Raw genomic sequence first — 12,361 nt, forward strand, 5'->3', positions numbered from 1 at the left:
CCTGCTCACATTCCTGCTGTGGGCTAAGTTACCTTTTGTCTGTTTGATTGAGTCCTGTCTCCCAAGATCATTCCTACACACCATTACACAGCCCCCAAAGCTATCTGCTGCTACGCATTAGACTTGCATTTCCTTAAGACAGGTGGAATACAGCCCACTGTATGTTCAGCCTTTATATTTTTTCAAAAACAGACTTTGATTCCTGATACTTACAGTCTCTCTGCACAGTTTTCTGGCCATTCAAGGCAACCCCCATCCATGACAAACTTGAGGACCTGCTCATTGGAGAGTCCTTGGTAAGGCTGCTCTGCTAAACTGCTGATCTCCCAAAGGACAACGCCAAAAGACCTGCAGGAAATAGGAAGGAAGGAATGCAAGATACTGAAGAGATTCTCTGTGCCACCCACAGAACAGCTGAAAAGAGGGCAAGTAAAGTAGCTGAACCGAACAAGAAGAATGTAGCCCTCTTGTGCCATCTTGATCACAGGCAGATATCAATGCCTCTCTTCTTTTTTCTACTCTACTTAAAGTCAAGCATCTAGTTCAAAGAGCGAGGATAGCAATAGGATTAGGACTGGCTGGCTGACTTGAAGCAACAGGTATCTACCTACCACACATCTGAATAGGCTGTGAAGACACCATCCTTCAATGACTCTGGAGCCATCCAGCGCACAGGCAGCAGACCCTTTCCTCCTTTGCGGTAATAGTCTGTCTCATAGATATCTCTGGTCATGCCAAAGTCTGAAGAAAAAAGAATGTTGCTCTAAGATATTAATTTGGAAAACAGCTACAGCCTCAAGCAGTAACATGGGAATGATGTTGAATTCCTATCAAGAATTTTATCAGAGCCATTAGCTGCAAGTTGCCCTGGAACCAGTGGTGGGATTCAGCCAGTTCGCACCACTTCGGGAGAACCAGTTGTTAACATTCTGAGCAGTTTGACAAACTGGTTGTTAGAAGAAATAGAAATCATTAGGGCAGAGAACCGGTTGTTAAATTACTTGAATCCCACCACTGCCTGGAACTGTTATTAATTCACGGATTCAGTAATCCTACCTAATCCAAAAGAACCACCAAAAATCGATCCATTATTTCCATAAGAACCTGAGCATTCTGGAAGGTGACCATACCTCCGATTTTGACGGTGAAATCTTCAGCCACCATACAGTTTCGCGCTGCCAAATCTCTATGGACGAATTTCTTGGCATTCAGATAAGCCATGCCATCAGCAATCTCAGCAGCCATTTGAATCATCTCTTGGAGAGTTGGAGGGGGACGGCCAGGGTTATTCTGAAAGCCGAGCCAAAACTATTATCAGCCGTTGGGATACAAACCCAATTTCTTTTCATCTTTCCCATCTCCTCATTTCTGTACACAAAGACAGCCACGCCAAACTCTTACCTCTGCATCTGGCCGTAAAGACCTCAAATAGCTTTTCAGGTCTCCATGTGCCATCAGCTCCATGACTACTAGCGTTGGTTGCCCTTTTGATACTACTCCTAAGAGACGAACCTAATGAAAGAAGTAAGAAGAAAGGCCAGTTTTAAGACACACTTAGTGAGTTGCATTAGATTCCAATGGGATTCTAGGACAATCCAATGTGCTGGTTATTACCTATAAATAATTTCATGGACTCACTGGAGAACAGCCTAATGCTGGGAAAGATTGAGGGCAAAAGAAGAATGGGACAACAGAGAACAAGGTGGCTGGATGGAGTCACCGAAGCAGTAGGCATGAGCTTAAATGGACTCCAGAGGATGGTAGAGGATAGGAAGGCCTGGAGGAACATTGTCCATGGGGTCGCGATGGGTCGGACATGACTTCGCAACTAACAACAAAAAAAATTTCATAGCATTGCTTGTGGCACATGGTCTGACAGGGAGGCATGGTTCAGATTTCTTATATTAAACCACATCATCTAAAGGGATCCAGAAATGGCTTCTCTGTCATGGTGCCTGCCTTATGAAACGGCCTATTTCCTGTAATTTAGATGGCCCTGACTGTCCACTGATGGCTTTTGCAACGTGATAAAGATCTGGTTTCTTCATCTGGATGCTGGGCCAGGGTGCTGAATAAGCCTTTCTTAGTGCTGTGGCTGCATCTATTTTTCTTAGTCACCCATAGCATAATAATTGTTTAGCTGACCAGAGTCATCTTACGATTGGCCATAACAACAGAAGAATAAGGAAGAGGAGGAGGAGGAGATACAATGTTCCAACAGTAAAAGAGAATCTTGTCATGTTTTTCAAAACCAAAGAGGACTTTCGTTATCGTTGAAGAAAATAAACCTATTGGTCCTTTCTAAAGTTGGCATTGTTGCACAGTTCAACGCATGCTGGAGTGTTTCCTTCCTTGTTGTGGTTTTAAATAATTTCACCAAGAACCTTCTCAACACAAAAGGTAAAGGTTTCCCCAGCCTGCTTGTTTCCAAATCCAGGGGTGGTACTCATCTTTGTTTCTTAGCTGAAGGAACCAGCATTGCCTGAAGATACTTCTGTGGTCAAGTGACCAACATGACTGTACGCCAAGACCATGTGTCAAGGGCCAAGGCTGTTACCTTCCCACCAAAGGGGAAGATATTTACTACTACTTGTATTTGCATGCTTTCAAACTTCTAGGCCAGCAGGAGCTGGGGCAGGAACAGGAGCTCATCCTGTTGCATGGCAAGTTGTCAGGCTCAGCGTCTTTAACTGCTGAGCCAACACGCCCCTCTCTCAACACAAAGTATATGCTCTTTCCTATAACTACAGCAGTTCCAAAGAAATGTCTTATTCTAACCAAAACCTCATTGCTTCATCTGTGTCCTCGTAGTTCATACTGAGAAAATCCCCCCTCAAAAAATTAAGAAGTTATGATAAAGATGCAAAGACTTATTCTCAATGTAAACTGAATAGGACAGGCCTCCCTTCCCCCCAACCCATAAAAATGTGCCAGCAAGTAGCAGCAGCAGCCTTCCCCTCTTACCACGTGGTGGCAGCTGAAACCTTTCATCACAGAAGCTTCGTTGAGGAACTCAATACGCTCACGCAGGCTGGCAGTTTCGTTTACCGTCTTGACTGCTACTCGTATCTCCGCCTCGCCTTTCACAATGTCTTTGGCGATTCCCTCATACACCATGCCAAAGGAGCCTTGTCCCAACTCTTGCAGGAGGGCAATTTTCTCCCGTGGGACCTCCCATTCATCAGGGATGTAAACTGTAGTTTACGGGTAGAGGGAGAAGCGGAGGAAGAATCAATATACACACATCAGGGCCTCTGGTGGCTCAACAGACTAAGTCTGTCTGTTATTAACACAGCAGCTTGCAATTACTGCAAGTTCAAGTCCCACCAGGCCCAAGGTTGACTCAGCCTTCCATCCTTTATAAGGTAGGTAAAATGAGGACCCAGATTGTTGGGGGCAATTAAGTTGACTTTGTATATAATATACAAATGGATGAAGACTATTGTTTAACACATTGTAAGCCGCCCTGAGTCTTCGGAGAAGGGCGGGATATAAATTCAAATAAAAAACAAAACAAAACAAAAAAAACTGACTGATCTCAAACCCAGATAAGAAGTTAGATCGGAATCCCACAATTGAAGCTAGGCCCAAACCTCTTCCCACTAAAACAAGTTTTCCCTTATGGCAGGAATTTCCCATGTTAAGTTACAATTATTTTTCTCACATTGCGGTATCTTGAAGAAGGTTGAACAACCAGAAACAGAATTGTTATCCTCCCGTAAAAGTGTCTTCATTACAACTAAGACTTCCTGACAGTAAATTTTACAGGAGCTGAAGGCTATTAATTTCTCCTTCCTTTCTGCTATATTTTAATTATTTTTTATTTATGTTTATATTTATATTTATTCCTTTATTATTATTTTTGATAAATAACTCAAAGCAGCTAACATACCTAATATTCCTTCCTCTTCTTTCCCCCCTCCCACAATAACAACCACCTTGTGAGGTGAGCTGGGCTGACAGAATGACTGACTCAAAGTCATCCAGCTGTTTTTCACATCTAAGGTGGGATTAGAATTCAAAAATCTCCTGGTTTCTGGTCACTTTTTCAGTACAAAAAAAGATAAACAGTTCCCTTTACACAGCAACCTTCATTTACTCAGAAGACTGTATGTGTTTCCTAGCCAAATTCCCTTCTGTGATAACTTTATAAGCCCTTAAAACTTGAGTATATCTCTGGAAATCCATCCCTTTCTGCTCCATTTCCTTACCTTACCCTTTTTTATAACTTTGGTTCGTGGCTTCCTTCTCTGACCATTTAATCAGTTTTTCACAAGGCAGAATCAGAGTTGGAAAGGACTTGTAGGCTATCGAGTCCTTTCCAACCAATCAAGTCTTTCCCTTCACATAAGCTTTTACCAAGCCAAGTATCCCCTGTCTTACAATTGGGTATTGGATTTCTGTTTTCTAGATACAATAAATAATTTTGCATTTGTCCCTCTTAATTTTCACTGTTGTTTTAGCACATTTCTTCAACCAATTCAGGGTTTTGAATTTTGTTGCTGCCTTTTACTGAAAAATATATCCCAACAGTTTTATTCCATATGTAAATTTTGATGAGAAATGTTCAGCTCTTTATCCAAACCATTCATGAAATGTCAGAAACTAGCAGTGTTAGAACCAAATCTGTGGGATTCCGTGGGATACCTCACTTCTTATTCTTTAAAGTAAATAGTGAAGAACAACAAGTGCTGTCACAAATTATCTTAGGCTCCCACTTATGGGGAACAACAACTTTTTAAAAAAATGTTGAAACATTTGGTCATAACCTCTGAGGAAAAAAAAGTCATCAGTCAAAACCAAGATGCCTCTCACCATCACTGGCACTGAGATACTCTGGATTAGAAGATGCATAGAGTGGTCCTGTTGGTCCTTCTGTTTGCCTGAAAAGAGGAGGGAAGTAAGACCAAGCACCATTTATCATGAAACTTTTGCTACTGGCAAAGCAGCTATTCACAGTAACATAGGGATTAGAAAACAACAACAATAATTATATTTAAAACAGGCTACCATGCCAGTCATGGGAAAAATTCCAAAATCTGGATTTTTACAATCCAGATGAAATTTAATAGTTTGGAATCATAGACCCAACACTGGAAGGGAGGTAAGAGTTTTCTACATAATAAAAGAAGAAGGTATAACCATATATTTAAAAATCAAGAAATCAAACATATCAACAAAATTATTACTGATGAGAAGAAAGAAGCTATTCACGCATGCATATTTTCCTGTCAGCAGCAACTAAGTACAGATTAAATTTAATTAAGTCTGATATGGATAGTCAGTTGATTTGTATCTCAATGCATTGTTAAAGGGCAATATCTTTCTGAAAAGACAGCCGAGACACACTTACCTTTTTTTGACAAAGGCGTAAGCTCCTCCAATAAACATGATTAAAAAGACAGCAAAAATGATTGGAACAATGATGGCTACAAGATTGGTGGGAGCATTCACTAGAGTTAAAAAAGAAAGAAAGCATATAGTACAATGTAAGTCAGGATCTTGGACTTTCCTCCCAGTCCTTGTTTCATAACATCCAGTACAACTATTTCTGAAGATTAGCCTGATGTCAGAGCTAATCTTTCCTGGTGGCCACGTTCTCTCACAGGATAGGACATGAGAAGGCACAATGCGCTGGAGGCAGACATGAGACCCCAGCCATTTCTTCATGCTCCTGCCACCTCCCCCACCCAACTAGTAATTAGAAACTCAGAGTGCCAAGAAATCTTGATCTTACAATAATCAGAAATGTAAAAGTAGATGGGTTCTGTCCATGACCCATTTCCAGCCAAGGAAGTAGCTCGAATGCGCACACTGTAGTTGCCAGGTTGCAGCCCTCGCAGCCTGCAGCCCTGGTCATTGGAGAACTGTCGACGAGACACACAATAACGTTGTTCCTAAAGGGTAGAAGAGAGATAATTGGGTGTTCCACATCAATTAAAGAGGTGCCACATGAACTAAAGAAGAGCTACATGTATGAAATGTGTTCTGTGCATCCCAACAAAGAAACTGTGGGCAGTCGTGTAATGCAGGGTGAGTAAGTATTGATGTGCAGTACAACTCATCCCACAACAGAGTTCTAATTTCTCAGGGTTGGGATCAGGTACCGTTAGAACTAGTGTGCATGCTCTTTCTCTCTTATACACATACACACAGAGAAAGAGAGCTGTTTCACAAGGAAAAGTCCATTAGACCCCAATCCCCCTTCTTCTTAAAATGTTATACAAAAGCATGGGGAAAAGCAGACAGCACCCAAGGAAAGAAGAGTAAAGGGCTGAAGGTTCACCTCTGAGTCTCCAAGGCGCCCATAGTTTACTTCATAGAGAATGATCAGGCCATTTGGCTCCTTCGGTTCCTGCCACTTTAAGTAGACTGTGTTTTTGTCTATTAACACATGAGTCACAGGTCCAACAATGTCATCTGCTTTCACTAATAGATAAGAACAGAAGGGGGGTGGGAGACAATCAGTGCAAATTAGCAAACCTGCTTCGTGCTTTGTCTTGTAAACAGGCTGATTAGATAGGGCCCAGTTGGGAAATGCTTTCTCACCTTCTGGCATGGTCCTGGCACTGACGTAGGCTGCAACGCTGCATACTGTTAGAGCTTCACGGTTACAGGCTTGTATCTCAATCCGGTACCCTGTGAAGTGTTGCAAGTTGGAGATGACTACTGACTCCTTGAAAACCATCATCTGAAAAGGCTTCGGTTCCTCTGGGACCTCCGGGGTTGTTGTGGACATGTTTAGCAAGCCCACTGTGGTTGGAGCCACCATGGTGCTATTAGCAACTCTCCCAAGATCTCGTCGCCTCCTTGATCCTTCTGCTGGCCTACAGAATGTATCACATTTGAAAAGTTAACGGAAGAAGAACTGAATGAGTCCAGAGATACTTCACAATAAGAGTCCTTCACTCCTCTGCTTGCAACAAACTACCTTATGCCACCAGACTCCAAATTTTGGGCTTAGACAACTTAGAACTTCGGTCTGACCTAAGCATAGTACATAAAATCATCTGCTACAATGTCCTACCAGCCAATGAATACTTCAGCTTCAGCCAAAACAATACAAGAGCACACAATAGATACAAACTCATGGTAAACCGCTTCAAACTCGATTGCAGAAAATATGACTTCAGCAACAGAATGGTCAATGCCTGGAATGCACTGTCTGACTCTGTAATTTCTTCCCCAAATCCCCAAAACTTTAACCTTAGACTGTCTACTGTAGACCTCACCCCATTTCTAAGAGGTCTGTAAGGGACAGACACGCATAAGCGCACCAGTGTGCCTACCGTCCTGTCCCAATGTTTTCTTTTATTTATACCCTTTACATGTGCTTATAATTATGTTTACACTTGTACCTGTCATAAAATACATGCTTGACAAAAATAAATAAAATAAAATAAGAAGTAGTTCAATGATACAGAGCAGGATCTTTGTTCAGAAGATCCCAGGGTTAAATCTTAGTATCTCCAGTTAAAAGGATAACTTAGATGAGAAAGGCCTTTCTCTGTTTCTTTGGAGAGCCACTAGTAATAGGAATAGACAGCAGATAATGATCCAGATAATGAGTGGTAGAAGACAGCTAAGTGATAAGAGCAGGCTCAATGCCTAATTGCATGTTCTACGAAAGTAATACACTTGCACCTCGGAATCACAAGATTGGAAAGCTTCTTTTTTAACCAGGGCTGTTGAATCTTGTCTTCCTAGAAATAAGTTTCACATTTGTTGAGTCTTGTCTTCCCAGAAATAAGTTTCACATTACTTCTGCGTATTCTTGGAGCAGTGATGGGGACGGATATAAGGAAAGATGGCTTTGGGCAACTTCTCCAGCTACTATTCTTTGCAAAAAGTTGCATCTATATTCAATTCTTTAAAAAGCCGCGGTGACGCAGTGGTTAGAATGCGGTATTGCAGGCCAGCTATGCTCACTGTCAGAGTTTGATTCTGATGGGCTCCAGGTTGACAGCCTTCCATCCTTCCGAGGTCAGTAAAATGAGGTCCCAGATTGTTGGAGGCAATATGTTGGCTCTGTAAACTGCTTAGAGAGGCTGTAAAAGCACTATGAAGCGCTACATACATCTAAGTGCTAGTTCTAGTGCTACATACATATGTATTTTTTATGCTATTCCTTTTTGGAGTAAACAATGTTATGCAAAGGAAGAAAGAGAGTCAGAAATAGTAGTCCTATAACCTAAAGGCATGAAATAGGAAAACATACAGCTAAATCTAGTTTCTATTAACATTATTCAGTATTTTCATACTGTTCTATCTTGCAAGTTATCCTTGTTTCTACCATAGTCATACATTATTAAGTGAACTTGACTTCCCCTTTGACTTTGTCAGAAGGTCGCAAAAGGTGGCCCCAGGAAATGGCAACCATCATGAGTCAGTTCCTAAGCATCTGAATTTTAATCATGTGATCATGGAAATGCAGTAATGGTTGTAAGTGTGAAAAATGGTCATAAGTCACTTTTTCAATGCTATTGTAACTTTGAATGGTCGCTAAACAAACTGTTATAAGTCGAGGATTATCCATACATTGAAGCTGTTTTTCTGACACAATTCTCACTTCCATATAACAAATAAGCGGAAAGGCATCTTTAGACACGGCCACGTTTGCTTCTTTCAACATTCATGTTTCACAACATTCATGTTTCACATTATGCATTATTTTTCTACCAGTATTTGCACATCTTCATAGCTTTTTTATCTAATTCTTCATCTTTAGCAAGTAGTATCAAGGTATACAAAGTGATCTGTGTGCTCCATTTTTGGGCCATTTATGCATAATGTGCAATTATTCAACGCACTTTTCCCATCAAACCTAACTACCTTGATCTTTAATACATATGCACAAAGACAAATTCCTTGCATGTCCAATCACACTTGGCCATAAAGAATTATATTCTATTCTGTAACTTTTCAGATCCATGCTCCTTATTGGATTGTACAATCTGTCTAATATTCACTGTAAAGCATTTGAGCTGAGCCAACTACAGAGCACATCATCTGCATACAAAGTATACTACCATCACCACATTATATCTTCATTATTGAACAATCCTCATCTTGTTCCCTGCTCAATATTGAACTATGCATTCTACTTCTTTCCATGCATGCTGGATTCCCAACATACACCACTCTTATTATTCAGCAACCAACCTTCGTATTGCACAAAGCATTTCTTAATTCAACCGTATTTATTTTGTCATACGCTTCTCTAAAGCAATGAACTTACATTTTATTGTGTGTTAAACATTCAAACATTCCTGAATGATCTACTAACAAGCAAAGATCTCTGTGGTACTCCTGCCTGGCATAATGCCACACCACATTTTCCAAATGTTCATTATCACCTCTCATTCCCTTTCAGTCAGGAATATGTCAAAACACTTTGCTGCAAAAGAAATTAATTTTCATTATAGTTACTGTATTCATTCTTGCTACCTTTTCCTTTGTGTAGGGCAGGGGTCTGCAAACTTGGCTCTTTTAAGACCTGTGGACTTCAACTCCCAAAGTTGAAGTCCACAAGTCTTAAAAGAGCCAAGTTTGCAGACCCCTGGTGTAGGGGAACAGTATCAATTTTCTTCCAACTGTTAAAAGACACAAATGCAGGTCTCACACACCCATTGGACAAATGAATAGTCAATCTACAAGCAAATCAAATTCATGTTTTAACATTTCTCCTATTACCACTATTGTATATACTTGCAGATAAACTAAGAATTTTGGGTACCAAAAGGCACCCCAAAATTGGGTTCAGCTTATCCGCATATGGGTTCATCTGCAAGTATATACAATGGTACCTTGGTATTCAACTGCTTTGAAACTCATCAAATTTGGAACTCAATGCATTTTGACACAAAAATATTTGTTCCGGTACTTGTTTGTTTGGTTCTTAATACACAAGCTAGAACTTGTCAGCATTGGCTGCCTTGTGACTCACATTATTCCTTATGGGGAAAATATGTTGCATTTCCATTTCATTCAAAATAATTTTATCGCTATTATTTTTTAATTTCATTGCTGGAGGACCTTTGTTTAGCGTCTTTCTTTATTTCTGAAACAGTTTATTTCCATGAAAATTGCTCTGTGGTTTCTCTTCCTGTTTCATCCTTAACAATTCTTGCTTTGATTATGTTCTTTGCAACTTCTCTCTATGCACATGATATATTATTTCTTCCTTCCTTATTTTTGCAGCAATCTTTTATATGCACATTTTTTTCTCTTTCACAGCCTCTTTCACTTCTTCATTTTGTTAATCATCCCTAGTGAAATACTAACAGTGCTGCAGTATAAAATTATATTTAACTGTTCCAAGCAAATTCCATATCTCTTCTTTATAACAATTTAGAATAGAATAGAATAGAATAGAATAGAATAGAATAGAATAGAATAGAATAGAATAGAATTTTTATTGGCCAAGTGTGATTGGACACACAAGGAATTTGTCTTGGTGCATATGCTCTCCGTGTACATAAAAGAAAAGATACGTTCATCAAGGTACAACATTTACAACACAATTGATGGTCAATATATCAATATAAATCATAAGGATTGCCAGCAACGTTATATTTTTCCTTCATTGTAAAAATTTAGTACAATGCACAACTTTTCCAAAAACTCATGTCTAGTTTTTCATTATCATTATTGAAACATAACATGCAACATCACTGACCTCTGGGCTCCTATTTTCTTGTATACCCACAGCAACCTATATGATACTAAGCTATATATACTAACAGACATTTAGCCCTTTCATTTATAATTAAATCTATCCATTTCATGACATGCAATCTGGTCATCTTCTGGAAGTTTCATGAAATGGAGTGTTCCCACAGAGAGCATTTGGAGTTTGATGCCTTTTGGGGGGTAAATTTGTCTATTTTATTCTATCAGTTTTATTTTATAACATTTTAATTGTTACTTTTCTTTCAAGTTGCAAGCTACTAAAAGTCTGTGTATAATTGTGGTGGGATATGTGCTATATTCAATAAATGTTTATTTATTGCAATATTAATTAACCATGCTCGACAAGATTACACCAGTTTTTAATCAGACTGACTACCGTATAGTCTTAACTTTTCCATTAGTATCACAGACACATAACATTTATTTTTGTTTCTTTTACTTTTATTGTTAACTTATGCTTTTTACCGTTTATTCTTACATTGCAATTTGCAATCTTCCATATGCCATGATCAACCCTAAATGGATCCACTGCTACTGACTTCTAGTTTCTTCATGACTTAGGTCAACCAAGATTTTTATATAATGGTTTTTATAAGGTAGAGAAGATGCAGACCGAGTTAATCAGTCTTAATGTACTCGTGCCACTGGTTAATTTATGGCCAACATACTGTAAGCACAACCAAAAGCCTAGTTTTACCCCAAGCATGCAATTCTAGATTCATCACTGGAGGCTTTTAAGAAGAGATTGGACAGCGATTTGTCAGAAATGATGGAGGGTCTCCTGCTTAGGCAAGGGGTTGCACTAGATGACCTACAAGGTCCCTTCCAACTCTGTTAATCTGTTAAATCTGTTACCACACATCCCAAGATCTGCTGATGATCTCCAATCATTCATCTTCCTACTTTATATATAGAAAAGGTTATATTGAAGGTTGGTGTCTAATCTAGAAAGCACTGTTAGGCACAAGCAACCAGAACCATTTGTGAATAGACTCTGGCGGTAACTTTGTTTCCCCGTCTATGTTACAAGAATCTTATCAGACTGCTTGCCTTCCCCTGGGAATAACCAGATAAAACTTCATAGATTTAGGGGGAGGTCATGATTATGCAGATTGTGCCTGTGCAACAATTCTAAGCTAAGGCCTTTCTTGAGCTCTTCCTCCAGTCGAACTGGCAATTCCCCAACATCTACCTTGCAAATCAACACACTGTTGTCAATTTCTCTAATTCAAAGATGCATGTAAGGTAATCCATCCAAACCTATGCCCTATTAGCTTCAGATGCCTTAGATTTGCTGAATATATAAACTCCCTGTACATTTATATTCAGGATACTACCATATGATGATAGTTGATTTTCAATCCTTTTCCTAATGACAAAAAACAGCCCAAATTCTCTGTTCTGGTTCTTGGAGATAAATTATAGAGGATTTCAATTTATTAAAACAGAGAATCTTCTTAGATCCAAGCATCTCCCAAGATATACTTGTTGAATATACTTGAATATATTTCCTTTTAGTCTACTGTACAGAATTCTACAAATATTAGACCATGGATATGTTATACCAGGGGTCTCCAACTTGGCAACTTTAAGACTTTTGGACTTCAACTCCCAGAATTCATCAGCCAGCAAAGCTCTGGGAGTTGAAGTCCACAAGTCTTAAAGTTGC

The 12,361-nt window shown here is 39.5% G+C and overlaps 1 protein-coding gene across 1 annotated transcript in view; it reads right to left on the bottom strand.

Moving 5' to 3' along the window:
* INSR (insulin receptor) overlaps nucleotides 1-12,361 on the bottom strand; it is a 97,747-nt gene that overhangs the window by 3,958 nt on the left and 81,428 nt on the right. Inside the window, exons 11-20 of the mRNA XM_058163240.1 lie at nucleotides 6,550-6,827; nucleotides 6,287-6,429; nucleotides 5,738-5,897; nucleotides 5,354-5,453; nucleotides 4,816-4,883; nucleotides 2,965-3,194; nucleotides 1,402-1,512; nucleotides 1,131-1,290; nucleotides 612-741; nucleotides 214-348 (exon numbers count right to left, since the gene is read on the bottom strand). Coding sequence (XP_058019223.1) covers nucleotides 214-348; nucleotides 612-741; nucleotides 1,131-1,290; nucleotides 1,402-1,512; nucleotides 2,965-3,194; nucleotides 4,816-4,883; nucleotides 5,354-5,453; nucleotides 5,738-5,897; nucleotides 6,287-6,429; nucleotides 6,550-6,827 — 1,515 coding nt within the window. The remainder of the gene's footprint in view (nucleotides 1-213; nucleotides 349-611; nucleotides 742-1,130; nucleotides 1,291-1,401; nucleotides 1,513-2,964; nucleotides 3,195-4,815; nucleotides 4,884-5,353; nucleotides 5,454-5,737; nucleotides 5,898-6,286; nucleotides 6,430-6,549; nucleotides 6,828-12,361) is intronic.

This window comes from Ahaetulla prasina, chromosome 1 (assembly GCF_028640845.1).
Source record: "Ahaetulla prasina isolate Xishuangbanna chromosome 1, ASM2864084v1, whole genome shotgun sequence".
Taxonomy (NCBI): Eukaryota; Metazoa; Chordata; class Lepidosauria; order Squamata; family Colubridae; genus Ahaetulla; species Ahaetulla prasina.